Source organism: Tachypleus tridentatus, chromosome 7 (assembly GCF_004210375.1).
Source record: "Tachypleus tridentatus isolate NWPU-2018 chromosome 7, ASM421037v1, whole genome shotgun sequence".
Taxonomy (NCBI): Eukaryota; Metazoa; Arthropoda; class Merostomata; order Xiphosura; family Limulidae; genus Tachypleus; species Tachypleus tridentatus.
Window position 1 is genome coordinate 170735897 of NC_134831.1, and position 22744 is coordinate 170758640.

General features: G+C 32.9%; 1 protein-coding gene across 3 annotated transcripts in view; it reads right to left on the bottom strand.

Moving 5' to 3' along the window:
• LOC143257208 (uncharacterized) overlaps positions 1 to 21124 on the bottom strand; it is an 86826-nt gene extending 65702 nt beyond the window's left edge. For all 3 annotated transcript variants that reach the window (XM_076515592.1, XM_076515593.1, XM_076515591.1), the window contains exons 1-3: positions 20809 to 21124; positions 9315 to 9480; positions 2700 to 2830 (exon numbers count right to left, since the gene is read on the bottom strand). In XM_076515592.1, coding sequence (XP_076371707.1) covers positions 2700 to 2830; positions 9315 to 9434 — 251 coding nt within the window. In that variant the 5' untranslated portion in view covers positions 9435 to 9480; positions 20809 to 21124. The remainder of the gene's footprint in view (positions 1 to 2699; positions 2831 to 9314; positions 9481 to 20808) is intronic.
• Positions 21125 to 22744: the final 1620 nt, after the last annotated feature.

The following is a 22744-nucleotide window of genomic DNA, read 5'->3' on the forward strand; positions in this document are numbered from 1 at the left end:
CACGGGAGAGAGTGAGAAACTATGAAAAAAGTGTTCTGAAAAACTAAGAAAAATCACCTAATTGTCGTGTTGTTAGGCCTAAACTTACACATGTAATGGGCTATCTGTGCTATGCTCATTACAGGGATCAAGCCTCAAATTTATTACGAACTTTAAAGTTTACTATTGATGTTAAATAGGAGAAAAACGAGAAAATTAGGGCATAAAATCGTGAAAAAATGAACATTGAAGTTTTTAAAACATCTGGTCTGTTATATGAACGAAATCAAAGAAGTGATAAATTAGTATATTCTACACAACTGGCATAGCCAAGAACATGCTCGCCCTTACTGCTGTAGGGGCGTTATAAACAATTATGTGACAACCAATCCTAAATTGGTCTATCACTTTAAATGTTGGGACTGCTACCCCTGGAATAGTTTTGCGCAAAGCTTAAGAAATAAACTAGAAGTGTAGAGAAACTAGGTCATTAGGTACAACAAAGAAAGACAGACTTATTTATACACAAATTACGTCATCAGTGACGTAGATAAAAAATTCTTTTCTACACATCCCTTTGTAAAGTTCTAAAGTAAGAACGGTACAACGTCAATTGAGTATGTAAAAATGTTTATTTAGAGCTATCTAGCGGGAATGTTAGAAATTGTTATACTGTCTTCGGTTATTACCTTAAACAATAATAATAATATAATTATCTCTTAAGGGGTTATCAACACTTTAAATGGAAAATTCCTTGAAGTAATTGCTCAAATAATCGAAGCACTTTTTAAGAGACTATTTTCTGACATTTTCAGGTGTGTGCCCTCTATTCTGATTCCACCTGTTGGTGTTCATAAAGAGATTCAAGGTGAAATCAGCTGTTACATGAAACTTCGTATCGAAACAAAGCAGAAAGATCATTTGTAGCCACAATAATGAGATGGCCTGTTTCGTTTCGTTTTGAAGTTTGTGCACTCCTTCAACAAGAGTAAATCGATATTTCTGATTGATAGTGAATCTATAATTTGATGTGTAGACTGAAGTTTAGTTCTACCATATCCACCAATCAAATTCATACCTATTAAATCTTTATACTAGTAACATACGATTTCTGTACAACACCTCTTGGTCGACGTTTTTATTATAACACAAACGTGTTAGAAATTTTGAGAACAATGTATTTCGTGCCTCAAATTGAAACACTGGTTTCCTTGTCATCTAAAAGAAATGTTTCCGAGGTTCTCTGACAGCACAATGCTACGTTAGGCTATAGAAATCGTCCTGACACGATAGAATGATGAAGTTACGTCAGTCCTTCTGCTGAATATTCAAACTTTTCGATAGAATGATGAAGTTACGTCAATCCTTCTGCTGAATATTCAAACTTTTCGATAGAATGATGAAGTTATGTCAGTCCTTCTGCTGAATATTCAAACTTTTTCTTTCTCTATAGACTTTGTTCATGTTAATTTCAACGTTCACGGAAGATTTATCCCTGAGGTGCAGTTTAATACTTACAAAGTGATAGATGTTTTATTCCGTGTTCAAAGGCTATTTAACTTTAAGTGTTATTATAACACACAAGGGAGCAACTCAAATTAAAACTTTATTCTTAGACCACCATCACAAAACAGGCATACAATGACATCATCTCCAGGATTGTAAAAAAAAAAATTAATAAGCACCCCACTAGTACAGCGGTATGCCTACGAATTTACAACGCAAAATCAGGGGTTCGATTCCCCTCGGTGGGCTCAGCAGATAGCCCGATGTGGCTTTGCTATAAGAAAACACACACACAATTAAAAAACAAAGGTTCAAATCATATATTCCAAAGCCGTGATCACATGAAGACTTTATTTATTTATATACTAATTTTAAGGAAAATCACACCATCTGAATTTTAGTCTTTTAATATTACGATATGGTTATCAGTTCTGAAAGGAGGTCTTCTAGAAGTCTGACCTGTGATTTTAAGAATTTAGCTACATTATTTGTTTGTTTGTTTTTCGCGCAAAGCTACTCGAGGGCTATCTGCGCTAACCGTCCCTAATTTAGCAGTGTAGGACAAGAAGGAAGGCAGCTAGTCATCACCACCCACCGCCAACTCTTGGGCTACTCTTTTACCAACGAATAGTGATATTAACTTCACTTTATAACGCTCCCACGGTTGAAAGGGCGAGCATGTTTGGTATGACGGGATTCGAACCCACGACCCTCAAATTACGAGTCGAACACCTTAACCATCTGGCCATGCCGGGGCCTTATTTGTTTTTAATAACTCTACAAGCGCTACTCTCTATTGGCGTATGAACACATAATGATATGTATTTTTATAACTTTACAAATGTCGCCCTCTGACTTTTAATTCCGTTCCATCTCTGTCAGATAAAAATACTATGTGTTTAGTTTGTTTGTGGCCTGTTAAGAACGGCGTGTATTCATGTCACACCAAACAATTTTCAGTTACGGTGGTCAAGTGAAAGATTAAAAAATAAGCTAATGTTAAAATGAACAACAAACCCCTGGCAAGATATGAGTCAGCACCCACTCGGCCACGCTGCTCTCGTCGTTAAATAAAGAAACATGAAACTGTTTAGTGCATCACTCACGGAAACCTTTCTTTCTTTAGTACGTTGGGGTTATTTACGTATTCTTACTGACATTTTAGGTTTAAGATTACAAGCTACACGAAACCAACTTATTGTTCTCTCTCTTACAAGAGCACTTTACGGTAGAAAGAGTCAGGAATCGCTGCCAGAACTCCAGCCCCGTCGCCGGTACTATTGTCACAGGCACAAGCTCCACGATGTTCCATTCTTCGTAACATAGTCTCGGCGTCTCGGATCAGCTACACGAGAGAGAAGAAACAAGAGGTTCTCCATCAACAGTCTCCTACTTTATTTAACAGAACTAACTTAGAGGTTGAAGAAAAAAAGGCATGGCAGGGGGTAAAGAAAATGTCCTAGTATTTACACCGTAGAAACTGAAAACCTACAAATATAAAACAAACAGCACTTTATTTTAAACATTTTTAAAATGTCTTTTTTATTAAATAAATAATGATTTAACCATAGCTTATAACTTTCTCAACTCGCCCAGTTATTCACTAATTTATACTGCATAAACATTAAAAACAACACATAACAGTCGCTCGTACTCTAATTGAAAGACTAGCGGTGTTAAGCTCGAATCCCGCGTTCGATCCCTGTTGTGGGCACACCCTATTGCGTAGCTTTTCGCTTTGTACAAAGCTGAAATGAATGGACGTTAGTGACTGGGCTAATACATGTTGTACTTTTATTTATACCCGTTTGTTTTGAATTTTCTCGCAAAGATACATAAAAGGTTCCTGCCCTCAGCCGTCCCTAATTTTGAAATGATAGATTAGAAGAAAGACCGCTTTTCAATAGCAGCTACCATCTATTGTTCGACCTTTGTAATATCGAGTAGTGGTATCTACCTAATGGAAGCCTCTGAACTGATTTTAGCGACACTGAAACGCAAATCAAGAACTCTTGGATTCACAGACGAGCACGCTTACCATAGGTTACGCCTGGCCCAATATCTGACGCGTGACGTGGCACATAGAAACGATTTGTAAAGAAGAACGTGACTTAATGATATACGTTCCGGACCATGGTTCGCGTTTCGTTGCCAAGAAATCGCACACTACACTCCGAGGCTGTAGGTGCGTTATAAGAGTGACGGTTAAATCCCATTCCCGAGCAGAAGCTCGATGGTTAGTGTTTCCGTTGACTGGGTGCATTTCTCTAATCTATCGGCTCAAAACCAATAGTTGTCTCAACGCATATGACTCTTGAATAGCTTTGAGAATATCTAAAACAACTACATGGTATCCCAGAAGGTGGCGATCTATTCTATAACGCTAAACGTGGATATGATTGAAAGAAATTTAAGAACGTAAAAAAAAGGAGAAATACGATATTACCTGATTTTTTTTTATTTCCAGTTTTGTAAATATTAGTTTTATTCCACTTTCGTAAAAATCTCAGTGTGTAATATATATGAAGCCTAGTCTCTATATCCAATCGTTTGCGCGACAAACATGAATTTATACATACAAAACAGTGGAAGTGCGTGGACTCAAGTTATTGTTGCAAGGTTACATTCATTGCTTCCCGTCAAAGTGGAGTTGATTTATCGAGGTCTAACAAAGGGATACCAAACGAAAGGCAAGTACGTAAAACAAATATATATATTGTTACTTTTCCTATTGTTGGTGCTAAGTTGTGTCTAGACCTGTTGTTCATTTTAGTTTTTAATGTTTAAAGCAGTTACGTGTTGCAGAGAAAGGCGTACCTTTATGACAGAAATACTTAAGCCATTAATCTTTACCTGACACGCTGAAACAAACAAACCGAAATTATTTACTGTCTGGTTGATTTTCTTAGTTCCAAAATATCAACATACTTAAGTCAATAACCGTAGTGTTCTGTTTGTTACCCCTAGGCTCGTCTGGTGGTTTCGAGGTACATGAGATTCTGCATAATTATTATCATATACAGAGAAACGTGTTGCAAAAACTTCAACTTAACAAGACTAGAATAAAGCGTTTATTAAGAATGTTTTAATTATCTCTGTTTACAACTATACAGCGAATTAAATTATCTCAACAGCGTACGCGAAAATTGTCTACGACAATTACCGTGACATCGACATATGTTTAACAAAATGCAACCCAATGTTATCCAGTAGATTAGTATATTATACTTTGTGACTAAGTAAAGCACAAAACAGTTGATCAACAGATAATAATAACATTGGTACTAACAGCTCTCTACATAAACGTACTTTTAGAATAGTTTCTTTTACTCCTATACACCTGACAACCAATATCACTTCCATCTTGTTAATGTCATCTGAAAATTGTTATTATCTACTGCTTATCAGAAAAAGGTTGTTTCAAAGTCCACAATATCATATTGTGGGAATTGTTTTATAAGAGTTCACAATATCATATTGTGGGAATTGTTTTATAAGAGTTCACAATATCATATTGTGGGAATTGTTTTATAAAAGTTCACAATATCATATTGTGGGAATTGTTTTATAAGAGTTCACAATATCATATTGTGGGAATTGTTTTATAAATTTACTCTTTTTCAATTCTTGTTCTATTTGCTAGCTCGGAAATCTTTTAATCAGACAGTTATTATTATAACTATGGTATAATGTTTTTCATCACCCTAGGCATTTAAAATGAAACAATTTTAAAAACTTACGAACACAATTTAAATCTTTTCTTTAACTTACTTCAACCAAAAAAACTCTAAAATATCACAAAATTCTACCGGAAGTAGTACTGATATCTGTAGTGAATCCCCCGGCTTTTCTTAATTCATTCTGGCAGGGGATCAATGAGACGCTGAAAGGTGGAGGTTTCCGTTAGATTCCTCCACGTAACCTTTAAACCCAACTTTATTTAGCAGGTTTCGTTTGGCTTTATGAAGTAACATCAGGTAATTCCAAGTTTAAAATGATGCAAAGTATTTTGCTATGTTCGTACGTAATGCTGGGATGACCAACAGAGGTCTCAACAACATTCACTACTTAACTTTCAGTATAGAGATAGGCTTGAGTTAAGCCTAATGTAGCGTGGCGTCGTTTTCACTAGACTCGTCTATACGTCCCTTTATTTGTAATGATCCGTATTTTCTTTGTTCACTAACATACCATATTTCCAGATACATTCTGAACAGCTACTGACATTTGTTCTAGCACATTCGGGGACTATGCATTTAGAATTGTGACACTTATTGTTTTGTCAAAGAAGATCTGTTACAAGAGATTACTATACATGCTGTCTTTCAGAATATTGTACTTTAAATAATCTTTTAATCACTACGTGACGACCACTTGTAATAACAGAGTTTTTAATCATCAAAGTGTATTGTGGCTAAAATCTTCCAATTTACAGAAAATAAGTTAAAACCGATCAATAACTTATGTCAGCAACCTGTAGGACTTAATACAAACAAATAATTTATGTCAGCAACCTGTAAGAAATTAACACGAACAAATAATTTATGTCAGCAACCTGTAAGAAATTAACACAAACAAATAATTTATGCCAACAACCTGTAAGAATTAACACGAACAAATAATTTATGTCAGCAACCTGTAAGAAATTAACACAAACAAATAATTTATGCCAACAACCTGTAAGAATTAACACGAACAAATAATTTATGTCAGCAACCTGTAAGAAATTAACACAAACAAATAATTTATGCCAACAACCTGTAAGAATTAACACGAACAAATAATTTATGTCAGCAACCTGTAAGAAATTAACACAAACAAATAATTTATGCCAACAAACTGTAAGAATTAACACGAACAAATAATTTATGTCAGCAACCTGTAGGACTTAACACAAATAATTTATGTCGGCAACCTGTAAGAAGTTAACACAAACAAATAATTTATGCCAACAACCTGTAAAAATTAACACAAACAAATAATTTATGCCAACAACCTGTAAGAATTAACACGAACAAATAATTTATGCCAACAAACTGTAAGAATTAACACGAACAAATAATTTATGTCAGCAACCTGTAGGACTTAACACAAATAATTTATGTCGGCAACCTGTAAGAAGTTAACACAAACAAATAATTTATGCCAACAAACTGTAAGAATTAACACGAACAAATAATTTATGTCAGCAACCTGTAAGAAATTAACACAAACAAATAATTTATGCCAACAACCTGTAAGAATTAACACAAACAAATAATTTATGCCAACAAACTGTAAGAATTAACACGAACAAATAATTTATGTCAGCAACCTGTAGGACTTAACACAAATAATTTATGTCGGCAACCTGTAAGAAGTTAACACAAACAAATAATTTATGCCAACAACCTGTAAAAATTAACACAAACAAATAATTTATGCCAACAACCTGTAAGAATTAACACGAACAAATAATTTATGTCAGCAACCTGTAAGAAATTAACACAAACAAATAATTTATGCCAACAACCTGTAAGAATTAACACGAACAAATAATTTATGTCAGCAACCTGTAGAGCTTAAGACGAACAAATTCGGACGTCGTCTTCTTCCCAATAGTTCATAGTATATGACTGAAAGAATTCCTCATCACGACAAGGGTCATACGTAAGCAATACTGGAAAAAGAAATTTGGGGATTTTTTGTGCATGCCTAGTTAACCCTTCCTAAAACGTAATGCCATTACGTAAAGTTCCAGCGATATTAATGCAAATGTTAAACTTCTATATCTGCTTCTCGCTCAACCCACACTTTTAATAAACATATCTCCTATTAAATACATTAAGAAAACAAATATTTGTTTATGACCAGCAAACTACACGTAAACAAGAACAAATATAATACTGTTTCTACTTTACGTGAATGAAGAACAAGGGTGTTCGATACTTCACCAAACTATTAAATAATAAGTACATTAAAAATCACATTAAACCTTGGGACAATTAATACATCCAAGAAATATTAACATACCAGACTGAACCTACTGAAGATAAACACATCACATTAAATCCAGAGAATAATATTAACACATCAGATTGAACTTAGGGATAATTAATATATCATAATAAACACCAGAGTGAGCCTAATGAAAGTTAATTGATTAAAATATATTAATACCTGCAAGATCGTCGCTACTATGGAAAATACAATATATACAGAAACACATAGAGACAAACAAACAGGTAGGTATACATGCATCAAAATCTTAAGGGAAATATTTAATATTGTACAACAATACTTAATGAATATAAAAACCGAAATCAAATTGACTTAGGGGAAAAAAACAGACAAATACACAAAACAATCGTGCCAAAACCAAACTAAAATTGCATCATTTGTCAATGTATACCTTTTGAGGATACATGACTGCTTCCAAGCACTCGAGAATAATCTTGTCTCCTGGACATTATATAAATATCCTGATGATAAACAAACCAGCTAGAAATGGTCAAGTAGGGGCTAGGGTGCAGGGTGTTCCAGTCTCTACCTGTGGATAGTTACCCCTAAAATTTTTATCACCCAATTAAAAATTATGAATAAAAACCACCCTTAATTTTGACATTCGAATTCATGAGTTGTATGATTATTAACAGCTCTTTTTCGTCAATAATCACTGTTATTGTTAGGCATGGCTGGCATTCAAGTATTTTTAACAAAGCTGAAACCTACGGAAAATTCACAAAATTTAACAGCATAAAACATTTACGATTCAATATGCATTTAATCTGTAACCATACAGCTTCCAAACTTCTCATATCTGTACTGAAACCGTTTTTTGTCTGCCTCATTACCATATCTGAAGTTTTTATATTACACATACAGCTTCCATACTTCTCATATCTGTACTGAAACCGTTGTTTTGTCTGCCTCATTACCATATCTGAAATGTTTTAATCATTATTTATATCTTATGTTGTGATAATCTTAAGTGAACGGTTTTTTCTGTTATTTTGAGCGATTTTAATTACTCAAACCTGGCGCCACAGTAGATTTGTTATTTTTATATACATGATAAATAATCTTCCTAAAATATTCTATGTTGCAAACAACATTTATTTGTCTATCTATATTACTCATTTATCAAAGGTTCAATTTTAATTATACAATTTGGGATGATTTATTACTCTATTTGAGCAGTGGTGGTTAGTTGAAATGCAATGATAATATCCTATTACGATCTCGAATATGAACCACGTGGTTTTTGTAGCATGTGACATTTAAATGATAATTATTCAGCAAATGTGGTTCCATAAATCTGTTTTTAACATAGGTTCGCGAGTTTAAATGTTCATACTTGTAAAATCAATTATTTTTTATTTGATATAAGATTATTTACGCCTATCAATTTATTTTGCAAGCTAAAAAGGTGGCATTAATTAATTTAATCGCGCTAAGAAATCTAATTAATTTTAGTCCATCTCTATCCAATTTTGTAAATACTTTTTTGTTGTCTTCTTATTCCGATTACAACATCAATCACGTGATTTCACCTCCATTACCCATAGAGCCCTCTCGTTGTCGGTAGTGTATTAACCAGTCTGTCCTTAAAGTGAGTGGTATTTCCAGAAAACAGCAAAAATATCCTAAAATAACTTTTAAAAAATACCATTGTAAGTTATTATGAATAAAAAATAGTTTCAACTGGAGAGTGAACTTCAGAGAATCTTTTAAAACATTATTATTTTGTGAAAAAACAAAAACTTCGCCATATTGTTCTTTATAGTATATACTGTTAACATATACTTAATAACTTACAAGAAACAATATAAAAATATCAAACTAAATACCTGATGAGACTCAGCGCCATCTATACTGACGATAAAACCAACCCCACAAGATTCTTTTTCGTACCACGGATCATAGAGCCCTCTAGCGGGCGGCAGTCCATTACGCCAGCCGTCTGTCATGGCTGAGTGATCGATCAAAAATAAAGGACGGTTCCTCTTTTGTGAGCTGAACAAACAGAACGACATGAGAACAAGATTATTCGAAGCCTTTGAAACTGGTTAAACTGCAAATAAAGATGGCGCTGCGCACAACTGATAGGAAATCAGGGTAAATTGTTAGTTTTTCTGTTTTTGTAACTTTATTTAATATGAAAGGATATTTATATGAACAGTGTTGACACATGAAATGAAAACAATTCGGTATGAATATCATAAAACTCCTTAATTCTAAAACTAAAGCTAGGTTTTTATAAAGGCAGTTGAAGATCTTACGTCATTATTCAAACCTATGATCTGGAGAATGAGAAAAAATAAATCAGGGGGAAAGGTAATTGTTTGTATCCAGGAAATCAGACAGGGGTAAAATACGGTTCGCTGTTTACTCTCGTAGTTGTCTAAGTAGTGTCTGTCTGTATGTCTGTTCATCTACTTATTCATCTGAACATCGATCTTACGTAAGCAATCAAAAACGTAAAAGAAAAAAAAAATGTCACGTCTGACGGCAATAAGATTGGACTTTCTGGTTCGGTCTACCGTTTACAAAAATCAATATTCTGACACATTGCAGGCAACTACAATGTTATATATAGTATCATTATAAGAATCTTAAGTCTTAAGAATATCCCTAGTGAAAAAACATCTGTATAAAAGAATGAAGATCAACTTATCTGTAGGTGTGTACAATAAGTAACCACTACAATATTTGTCTTACGCAATACAAACTACAAGTCACTATCATGCAACAAATCCAGAACCACAATAATAATAATAGTGATATATAGAAGTTCAATAAGACAATGAGATAACGTTATCCAACAACGAAAACCTTACCCAAAGAAAGAATCAACAACTAATGTAAGTACAGATTTACAACATTACTTCATACCCGAATGTAGAGAATGTAACAGAATGTTAGTGAATATCAAATGTAAGATTATTATTAGTTTATGTTCAACTATATAGAATAATATTGTTGGTAAACATTAAAAATGTAAGATTATTATTAGTTTACGTTCAACTATATACAATAATATTGTTGGTGAACATTAAAAATATAAGATTATTATTAGTTTACGTTCAACAATATACAATAACAGGTAGACAGTGTGTATCAAAAATGAATTCATAAGGTATCACTTTACACCCAACTATAGAACAATATTTACTGTAATTTAATATCCAGATTATTATGCAAGTTTAACTTTGCTGAAAAGTGACAATAATTTCTGTTTAATAATGCAGTGATAAAAACACCAGTTCACATTCATTAATGTACGAACAAATCGTATATTTTTTATCAAATGAAACATTAGGCTATATGCAACAGCAGAGAAATATAATGCCGATCTACAGTCAACGATGTTAAAATGAAGTCAGTCAGCATACAATGATGATTGGATAAAATGCTAGTTCGTAGTTAACGTAGTTAAAATAGTAAGTTGATTTGTATACACCAACGTTAGGATACATTATCAGTTTGAATACAACATTGTCAGGACATAATATCAGTTTGTATTAAACATTGTTAGGAAACAATATTCATTTGTATACAACGTTGTTAGAATAGAATGTCCGTTTGTATGCAACAATGACAGAATAAAACGACAGTTTGAATACAACATTGTTAGGATAGAATGTCCGTTTGTATGCAACAATGACAGAATATAACGACAGTTTGTATACAACGTTGTTAGAATAAAATGTCCGTTTGTATGCAACAATGACAGAATATAACGACAGTTTGAATACAACATTGTTAGGATAGAGTGTCCGTTTGTATGCAACAATGACAGAATATAACGACAGTTTGAATACAACATTGTTAGGATAGAGTGTCCGTTTGTATGCAACAATGATAGAATACAATGTCAATTTGAATACAACACTGTTGGGATAGAACAGGGGTCACCAAACTTTTTTCACAGGGGGCCAGATTACTTGTGGAATGAAAAGCGAGAGCCACATGATCATTATGTTCAATACTCATAAGCTGGAACGAAAGCTCTCTGTAAAAGACTTAACACTAAGTTTAGGACGCCACATTAGCCATGTGGGAGTAGCATGCAATACACACATATAATAAAAAACAAACAGAAATACAACCAACATTTTTATTTACCAAAAGGTTATCAAAGAAGGTGACATTAGCAAAAACAATCGTCACATCGCACATAGTGAGTACATATCTGAATTTCACTAAGCCGCAAAAAGTTAGTGAGATTTATGAAATTGGCATTTGGTTTTCGAAATATCTTCAATGTTTGGTTTTGAATTGCTGCATCAAATCATTAGAATAGCTTTCAAATGTTCATCAGTCAACCTTGATCGATGTACCGACTTCACATACTTCATTTTTGAAAATGCTTGTTCACAGACATAAGTTGTTCCGAACATTGATGCCATACCAGATGCAAACTGCTTCAGCTTTGGAAAATCATCTTCAGATATGCAGCTGTAAAATTCAATAAGTTGCCCCACTCTGTGTTTTGCTTTCAACAAGTCATTTCCTTGCAAATCGATGACCTCCAGCTGAAGTTCCACTGGCACGTCATCAATGACACAATCAAAAGAATTCTGAAAAAGGAGAATCTCAGTTTCGATTCTGTCGAGATCTGAAAATCTCACTAAAAATGCTTATTTAAATCACCAATAATCTTTTTGTGAAACTCCAGGTTGACATCTTCTGTGATTCCAGCATGAAACTCATTGAAACACTGAAAATGAGAGAGGTTTCCTCCTTCCAAATGTGCTTCAAACAATGACAGCTTTCTCCGAAATCCTTTAATGATTCTATAGAGATCACAGAGAAGGTTATTCTTCCCCTGAAGTTTCAAGTTCAATTCATTCATGTGGGATGTGATGTCAACCAAAAATGAGAACTTTTACAACCAGGTTGGATCCGACAGAAGTGGATCGGCTCTATATTTCTCGATAAGAAATATATCTATTTCTCTTCTCAGCTTATAAAAACGAGACAAGACTTTACTGCATCTGAGCCACCTCACCGCCATGTGATAAGGCAAGTCACAGAAATCCGAATCAATTTCTTCAAGAAACGCCTTGAACTGGCGATGATTAAGTGCATGACCTCAAATGAAGTTCACTGCAGAAATGACTGGTTTCAGTACGCAAGAAATATCTAAGTCTTTCCACAGAGTGCTTGCTGATGTATGATGCAGTGTATGGACAGAGCGCTTGGGAGTTGATCTTCCAACTGTTTCCTGATCAGCCCCACCAGACCCTTCTTTACTCCAGCCATGTGTTTTCCTCCATCAACTGTTACACCTCTAAGCTGATTCCACTGAAGGTTATATAGTCTTGCAAAGTTTCATGCACTTCCATGAAAATGTCTTCTCCAGTTGTTCTTCCGTGCATGCTGCAAACTGATGCCAACTCTTCCGCGATCTGAAAGTCCAAAATCCAGTGCCAGAGAATACCATAGGAAGTTTCTAGCTTTTTGGCGTATCTGTCATGCGATGTTCTCTCCAAGTTCTTCTGCTCTCCGTACAACTGAAGTTGCTGAAAGACTGATACTTTCAAAGAAATTGGCTTTTCCAGGCCACAGCTCATTTGCTGCTTCCATCATACACTCTTTGATGAAGTTGCCGTCAGTAAAAGGTTTTCCTCGCTCTGCCATCCTATGCACTATTTTGTAACTTGTACGAGTGACAGATTCATTTTCAGCAAACCTTCTCGTGAAGAGATTCTTTTGAGATTCAAAAACACGTTTCATGGATTCAAATTTCTCAGAACGGAACTTTCCTGAAAATTTCAAATATGTTGATAGATGTTTTGTTTCATAGTGACGCCGAAGATTGTACTCTTTCAAAACGGCAACACTTTCGGTGCATATCATATAAGTAGCTTTCTGGTTTTTTGTTTCCACAAAGAAGTACTTTTCTCCCCATTCTTCATTGAAAGCACGACACTCAGAGTCCACTTTTTTTCTTTTTAAAGCAGCCATAACGATGGGTGAAAAAAAACAAAACAGGATCTGGAAATGAAAAACACAGAACGCTGTGAGAAAAGTATTGTACTGGTCCAAGAACGCACAAACAAAATATATTGAAACGTACGTTTGCCACGACACTTACCTAGGAATGAGTTACGAAAAGCGCATGACCCGACTACTACGAAAAATGAGCTTGCTGAAGCGGTAACCCTAGGCCGCTGAATTTACAAGACGAGTCGATAGGACGAGGGTTAAGTCTGTACTTGTTTTTGAAATCCTAATGCTTTCATTGATACGTGCCTCGATATGAATAAACGGGCAGCAAGAACGAAAGAAGAATTTTCCTATTGGTTAAAAATGCGCGTGACAGCCTTGTTTCTTTTTATCATAACGTCTTATGTTTGCCAGCTTAAAGCGATCATCGGTGTGATTTATTTTGTTATGACAGTCGGTCATCTAATGAAATGTCACTTTTTATTTCCAAGCGGCTAGCTGCTGGCGGGCTGGACAAAATGACCTCGAGGGCCGTAGTTTGGTGACCCCTGGGATAGAATGTCAGTTTGTATGCAACGATGTTAGATAGAATGTCAGTTTGTATGCAACGATGTTAGATAGAATGTCAGTTTGTATGCAACGTTGTTAGAATACAATGTCAGTTTGAATACAACATTATTATGATAGAATGTCAGTTTGTATGCAACGTTGTTAGACGGAATGTCAGTTTGATTACAAAATTGTTAGGTAGAATGTCAGTTTGTATAAAACTTGGTATGATTAGAATGCCAGTTTCTATCTGTCGTGAAAAGAGGATGAGGTTCGAACCTGTGTTGGCAGAATGCACATTTTAGCCACTGAACTAATCTACTTTCATTTGTGTTCCTTCAGCTTCCACTCTACTAACTGTAGTTCTTGGAAACGATTTACGTTTTCTTCAGAAACTATTTATCTTCCTAGAAGATTGAGTCGCACGTGAAACGCTTATACGACTCTTTGTAACAGTGATGGATTGGATAATATTGTTTTGAACACATTATTACATAAAATCACTTATTTGAAAACAAATATCTCTTTCTTCTGGTACTAGCGTTGGCTAAATTGCATCCTAGGTTTGTACACAAATTGAATGAAATATCCGTATGACTGTCGAACATACACCTGCAAAACAATAAATCCTGTTTTCAATAGAGACAATGCGTTTGGAATTTTTCTTGTTTGTTTGTTGTTAGTAAGCAAAAGATGCACAATAGCCGGTCTGTTATCTGGCTACCGCGGGTATTGAAACCCGAACTTTAGGGTTAGAAACCTTCAGGTTTATCACCGACATGACATGCTCTCAATGAGTTTATGTAGATGTTCCTGAATGAGTGATTGTCATCCTTTTTTGAGTACTTCAAAAATTCATCTTTGTGTTTGGTTTGTGATCTTTTGTTAATCGGTTTAACTCAGCCCATAAATTTTCAATCAAAATGATAATAGGTGATTGATCTGGTCATTTCATAACCTCAATTCTCTTGTTTCTTAGATATTTTTTAATGACTTTACAATTACAGAAATACTTGTTTGATCATTTTGTAAGCTAATTAAAATAAGAATAGCTAAGTCACTACAACAGGTTCACAACACTTTTTATGATAAAATGTAACTGAAATTATTAAAAATTCAGATATTTACAAAAGCCAGTGTTGAAATTCGGATTTCATATCATATTTGAACAGATCTCGTCGAGTGCGTTTTGAAAACATATATTTTATATATTTTTCTATTATCTAAAAAACACCGTATTACAAATTAACAACATTTTCAAGGGGGTGCCACTTTTTGTCTACTCCCTGTAAATATATATTGAATACAGTCTCATATGCTCGCAAATGTTGCCCAACAAGAAAATCCTTACTACAAAGGCACGTTAAAAAAGCAAAAAAAAGCTGTGCTTCGTAAGGCATCAGGCACGTGCTCTTTCAAAACATAGAACTGCTGTAGTTAAGGGCTTACCTTTAAGAGGTTTAAAAATCATTGTTTCAGTGTATTATTAAGTGGATGATTGATACCTTAACTTTGTTAACACAACATCGAATAATAAAATATTTGGAGAGACGTTCACTGTTTTCAACACTCAGTGGCTTAACATATTATTAGACTTCCTTTTTGGCATTTAACTCAAACTTATAATTACAAATTAGAGGTTTGTACGTTCTTTCCTTATAATATTTTACCTTAATTTTATTATTAAACATATGTTTGCCGCACGTTTCATTGCACATTCTATTATATTGTTACTATTTACATTTGAGTTCTTTCAAAATTTTGTGGTGTTCACTACAGTTCATTACCTCTCTATATATGTTCAGATATGAATGTTTATACAGCGAATGATAAATAAAGTTTTCTCCTTATTTACTTTTATCCTAAACTCCTTCGAAAAATAAGTTTAAGGTGTTTGTAATTGTACACAATATACGCAAGTGACGAGAAACCTAGAAATGTTGTGAAATATATGTAAAACCGTATTTCTTAGTGTTTGTAAATTATCAACGTATGGAAAACTACATTGTTCAATGTACGTAAAACTGCATTTAAAGATGAATTATTCGCTGTAGGTTATAACGTAAATACGTGGAAATATTAAAAGTCAAACGGGCATCAGTAAATGTGGTTTTAACTTTGTCGTCATTTGTTTCTAAACTTTGTAATTCCATTAGTGTTTCATACACAATTGGCAGTATAATCATATATATGTTAATTTACATGTTTTATTTTATTATTATCCTCAATATATTTTATTCAACTTAAGACACTAATCAGTACGTTAGTTATGATATACACCAGTTATAACTGCCTGTACAGCATGTTTTCCTGCATGGTTGACTTGTTTCACAGGAAAGTAATACAATGTGAGTAAAAATTCGGTTCTTTAAATATACCCTATCTTCTTTATCACTAAGATATCGAAACAATGATCACGTGATTAGAATATATATGACTGTAAGGACGTAAGATTAACCAAAGAAGTAAACTGATTATTAGAAATCTTTATGACTGTAGTAACAACAATAAGAAGTAATCTGATTATCAGAATATTTGTGACTGTAATAACAACAATAAGAAGTAATCTGATAATTAAAATCTTTATGACTATAATATCAACAATAAGAAGTAATCTGATGATTAAAATCTTTATGACTGTAATAATAACAATAAGAAGTTATTTGATCATTAAAATCTTTATGACTGTAATAACAACAATAAGAAGTAATCTGGTTATCAAAATCTTTATGACTGTAATAACAACAATAAGAAGTAATCTGATTATTAAAATCATTATGACTGTAATAACAACAATAAGAACTAATCTGATGATTAAAATCTTTATGACTGTAATAACAACAATAAGAAGTTATCTGATCATTAAAATCATTATGACTGTAATAACAACAATAAGAAGTAAACTGATTATTAGACATCTTTATGACTGTAATAATAACAATAAGAAGTAATCTGATGATTAAAATCTTTATGACTGTAATAACAACAATAAAAAGTTATCTCATCATTAATATCATTATGACTGTAATAACAACAATAAGAAGTAAACTGATTATTAGAAATCTTTATGACTGTAATAACAACAATAAGAAGTTATCTGATCATTAAAATCTTTATGACTGTAATAACAACAATAAGAAGTTATCTGATCATTAAAATCGTTATGACTGTAATAACAACAATAAGAAGTAATCTGATTATTAGAATCATTATGACTGTAATAACAACAATAAGAAGTAATCTGATGATTAAATTCTTTATGACTGTAATAACAACAATAAGAAGTAATCTGGTTATCAAAATCTTTATGACTGTAATAACAACAATAAGAACTAATCTGATGATTAAAATCTTTATGACTGTAATAACAACAATAAGAAGTTATCTGATGATTAAAATCATTATGACTGTAATAACAATAAGAAGTAATCTGATGAGTAAACTTTATGACTGTAATAACAACAATATCTGGTTATCAAAATCTTTATGACTGTAATAACAACAATAAGAACTAATCTGATGATTAAAATCTTTATGACTGTAATAACAACAATAAGAAGTTATCTGATCATTAAAATCATTATGACTGTAATAACAACAATAAGAAGTAAACTGATTATTAGAAATCTTTATGACTGTAATAACAAGAATAAGAAGTAATCTGGTTATCAAAATCTTTATGACTGTAATAACAACAATAAGAAGTAATCTGGTTATCAAAATCTTTATGACTGTATTAATAACAATAAGGAGTAATCTGATGATTAAAATCTTTATAACTGTAATAACAACAAAATAAACTTTATGACTGTAATAACAACAATAAGAAGTAATCTGATGATTAAAATCTTTATGACTGTAATAACAACAATAAGAAGTAATCTGGTTATCAAAATCTTTATAACTGTAATAACAACAATAAGAAGTAATCTGTTTATTAGAAATCTTTATTACTGTAATAACAACAAGAAGTAATCTGATTACTAAAATCTTCATTACTGTAATAACAACAACAAGTGATCTGATGATTAAAATCTTTATGATGTAATAACAACCTTAATAATTTTTGTTCAAAGATAGTTTGTCTTAATAATAGTATTTCTAAGAAAATAATGTATTAGGAAAAGTTAGAATTGTCATTGAAATTATACTATGACAAAAATTCAATCCTATATTTAGGATTTTTACACCACTTTTTAATGCTGCCAAATGTACTAGTAATGTATTAATATATTTTCTTACAAAGTGGTGTACGCCGTACCAGAAATTCAACATACTGTGACTAATTTATGACGGAGAAGATACAGGGTGATTTAAGGTAGACTTATACCAGGGACACGATATATTTTAAAATAATATATTTTAGAGATAAATATAGATATTAGAGATGACTAGCTATACTTTATGACAAAGAAAAGATAAAAAGTAAATTAAGGTAAATTTAACCAAATAAATTAGAGATGAGTGAAAGAGTTTCAAAAACGTTTTTACTTTTTAAACGATCAGTTAATAACTTGTTAAAAATGTTTTACAGCAAATAAGGTAGACACTCTTAGAAAATCAGGTCTACATTGTAATGAAAACAAATACAAAACAGAAATACAAACGAGTCTAATCCGAAAAAAGGTTCGATAATGGCACATCATATAACACCTGCAAAATGGCTCACTGGGCTTAAAACATTAAAATTGAGTTTCGATACCCGTGGACGGCACGGCACCGATACCCCATTGTGTAGTTTAGTGCTTAATAACAAATAAACAAGTAGAAATACTGATTTTAAAATTGTGGAATTTGAAAACCTGTAGACTGAATGCTCGTAAAAAAGATACCATAGTATTCGTTAATACTTAAGTGAAACTAAACGTTTTACATTATTTTTGTTGTATAAAGAAAAGTGGTTGTTGTCCGAAATAAATGGTGTTTCTTCAATAGAAGGAAATCGTTTGCATTGAATTATATACATATTGTCTATATAGTGATACAACGGAAACATAAGCTTAATTTATTGTAGTCTATATAGAAATACAACGGAGACAAAAGCTTTAGTTTATTGTAGCCTATATAGTGATATAACGGAAACAAAACCTTTAGTTTATTGCAGTCTATATAGTGATACAAGGGAGACAAAACCTTTAGTTTATTGTAGTCTATATAGTGATATAACGGAGACATAAGCTTTAGTTTATTGTGGTCTATATAGTGATATAACGGAAACAAAACCTTTAGTTTATTGTAGTCTATATAGTGATACAACGGAGACATAAGCTTTAGTTTATTGTGGTCTATATAGTGATATAACCAGGACATAAGCTTTAGCTTATTGTAGTTTATATAGTGATATAATGGAGACATAAGCTTTAGTTTATTGTAGTCTATATAGTGATATAACGTAGACACAAATTTTGGTTTAAAAAGTCTATATAGTGATATAATGGAAACAAAACCTTTAGTTTATTGTGGTCTATATAGTGATATAACGGAGACATAAGCTTTAGTTTATTGTGGTCTATATAGTGATATAACGGAAACAAAACCTTTAGTTTATTGTAGTTTATATAGTGATACAACGGAAACAAAACCTTTAGTTTATTGTGGTCTATATAGTGATACAACGGAGACATAAGCTTTAGTTTATTGTGGTCTATATAGTGATATAACGGAAACTAAACCTTTAGTTTATTGTAGTCTATATAGTGATACAACGGAGACATAAGCTTTAGTTTATTGTGGTCTATATAGTGATATAACGGAAACAAAACCTTTAGTTTATTGCAGTTTATATAGTGATACAAAGGAGACAAAACCTTTAGTTTATTGTGGTCTATATAGTGATATAACCAGGACATAAGCTTTAGCTTATTGTAGTTTATATAGTGATATAACGGAAACAAAACCTTTAGTTTATTGTAGTCTATATAGTGATACAACGGAAACAAAACATTTAGTTTATTGGTCTATATAGTGATATAACGGAGACATAAGCTTTAGTTTATTGTGGTCTATATACTGATATAACGGAAACAAAATCTCTAGTTTATTGTGGTCTATATAGTGATATAACGGAAACATAAGCTTTAGTTTATTGTGGTCTATATAGTGATATAACGGAAACAAAACCTTTAGTTTATTGTGGTCTATATAGTGATATAACGGAGACATGAGCTTTAGTTTATTGTAGTCTATATAGTGATATAACCAGGGCATAAGCTTTAGTTTATTGTAGTCTATATAGTGATACAACTGAAACAAAACCTTTAGTTTATTGCAGTCTATATAGTGGTACAACGGAGACAAAAGCTTTAGTTTATTGTAGTCTACACCTGTGATACAACGGAAACAAAACCTTTAGTTTATTGTAGTCTGTATAGTGATATAACGGAGACACAAGTTTTGGTTTAGTTAGTCTGTTCAGGTAACTCAATGTTAAGTTTAAGAGTTTATAACAATAAAATTCTAGGTTCGATCCCTGTGGTGGGCATAACGCAGAAAGCCCATTATACAGTTTTGCGCTTAAAACGATCTTAATAGTTAACAGGCAACATGTTTAATCAATATAACTATATAATCTATATATCTTCTACTTACGAGTAGAACATTATTCTACAACAGGCAAAATGTTTAATCAATATAACTATATAATCTATATATCTTCTACTTACGAGTAGAACATTATTCTACAACAGGCAAAATGTTTAATCAATATAACTATATAATCTATATATCTTCTACTTACGAGTAGAACATTATTCTACAACAGGCAACATGTTTAATCAATATAACTATATAATCTATATATCTTCTACTTACGAGTAGAACATTATTCTACAACACACCTACCTTTTAATCCACACACTAGCGTAGTATCAGTTTAGCAGTCTTTGCTGTCCCAGACTTTATCCACTACCCTGTAAGCTTAGACCTAGAAGAATGATTTAAGTCTTTCTTTAGCCACCAGAATTACAGCAGTAGCTTAAACTTTTACAAGTTCTCGTCCGAAAGTATAGTTCAGTTATTTAGTCTCAAAGCAGAAATCGAGGTTTCTCAAAGTTCTCGTCTTCTTTGCGATGCCAACAAACGTATCCTGGTTTTGTCTTATCACGTTCATGAGTTGGCGACTTTTATGATGTTCGGTGCGCGTGATCTGAGACGTATTCGTCCAAGAGACGCTAAAAGCCCAGAGGATATACGATTCGCGCATGTGCTAGGCATGCGGCCATTTTACTCACTACGTTTATTGTGACGTGACATAGACGCTCATGGTAACTGTGTCTTTCACAAATGTCAGAGTTTTGCGCGGTGTTGGCTTATGACGGAAACATGAATATATATAATATATATATAATTTTTTTTCCAATATTTTAATAAACTTTATGAAGCTTTACGCTGGAACTCGTACAAGGGTCTGGTTAAACATACACAAACGCAGAACAAAAACATTTACGAATTATCTCTTTCTGTGATATGTTTAAAACTTATGATGATTTCTAAGTATTCTGAGCTGCTTTCCATGTAGCTTTAAATACATGCTCAGTTATTTTTAGTTGTCGAATATTTGAATAGAAAACAATCAACAGCATAAAGGTTCTAAATTACTGAACTTGGAAGATATAAATGTATATAAAACGAATGTTGAATGTATACACAAATTGATGAAAGGGAAAAATGTGTTTGCGAGCGAAACAACGAATAATCAATACGACAGTTTCCTAATGATGTCAGAGATCACGTGATATTCCCTAAGGTTTCTTCTTCACGTAAAACATCAGTGTTCATAGCTGGAAGGTATTGAGAATATTTTGAAGACGACGAAACAACACGTTTATCATCTGAATTGCTACTAAGGAAAGATATGTATACATCTTTCGGAAAATATTTAAAGTTTTGAACTGTCGGAAAGGCAGCTAGTCAACACAACCCACCACGGACTCTTGGGTTGTTTTTATGTCATTGACAAGTAGGTTTTAACTGTCACTCCTACAACAACCTCAAATGGCAACAGGTCACAAACTGTGAACCCTCGAGATGAAGATAGAGGAACTTTAAGCTAGACGCTTGGACACGGTCAACTGTAGCAAGAAACAACACTTTTGTGAATAATAAATAACATGTAGCTTATCATATTCAACATGTAAGATGTAGAGGTCATGGAGTTTACATTTAGTATGTGACCTATAAAGGTTAGAATTCATACAGCTTACATTCAATATGTGACCTATAGAGGTCATAGGTCATGCAACTTACATTAAATATGTGGCCTATAGAGGTTAGAGGTCTTGCAACTTACATTTAGTATTTGATCTACAGAGGTTAGAAGTCGTACATTTTACATTCAGAACGGGACATATACAGATTAGGGGTCATGTAGCTGATATTCAACATGTATTATTTGGACTTCCATTAGCTGTTCTTATAACTTCAATTATTGTTAAATTCTCACAAAAGAGGTTTGATTCTTAACATTCTTTCTTTAAATAGTTGTTTTATTCTTAATTAGGTCTCATTCTATAGTGCATTATATGAGCAGCTTTAACACGGGTAATGGGTTTTAGTGGGCTGCTAACTGGCTGCTCTTCCTGTGGTGATTATTTCAAAATTAGCCTCAGCAGCTTTGACATAGATACAAAACACAATATTCATCCTATCATTCCATTTACAGTGTGGTATCATTTGTCCAGTGCTGTTTTGTTGCTAAGATACCGGCTACAAATTATACAATAAGATGTTTAGCACTTGAAGCGGACACAAAATTTGAATATTTAGTTTTGTGTGAAAC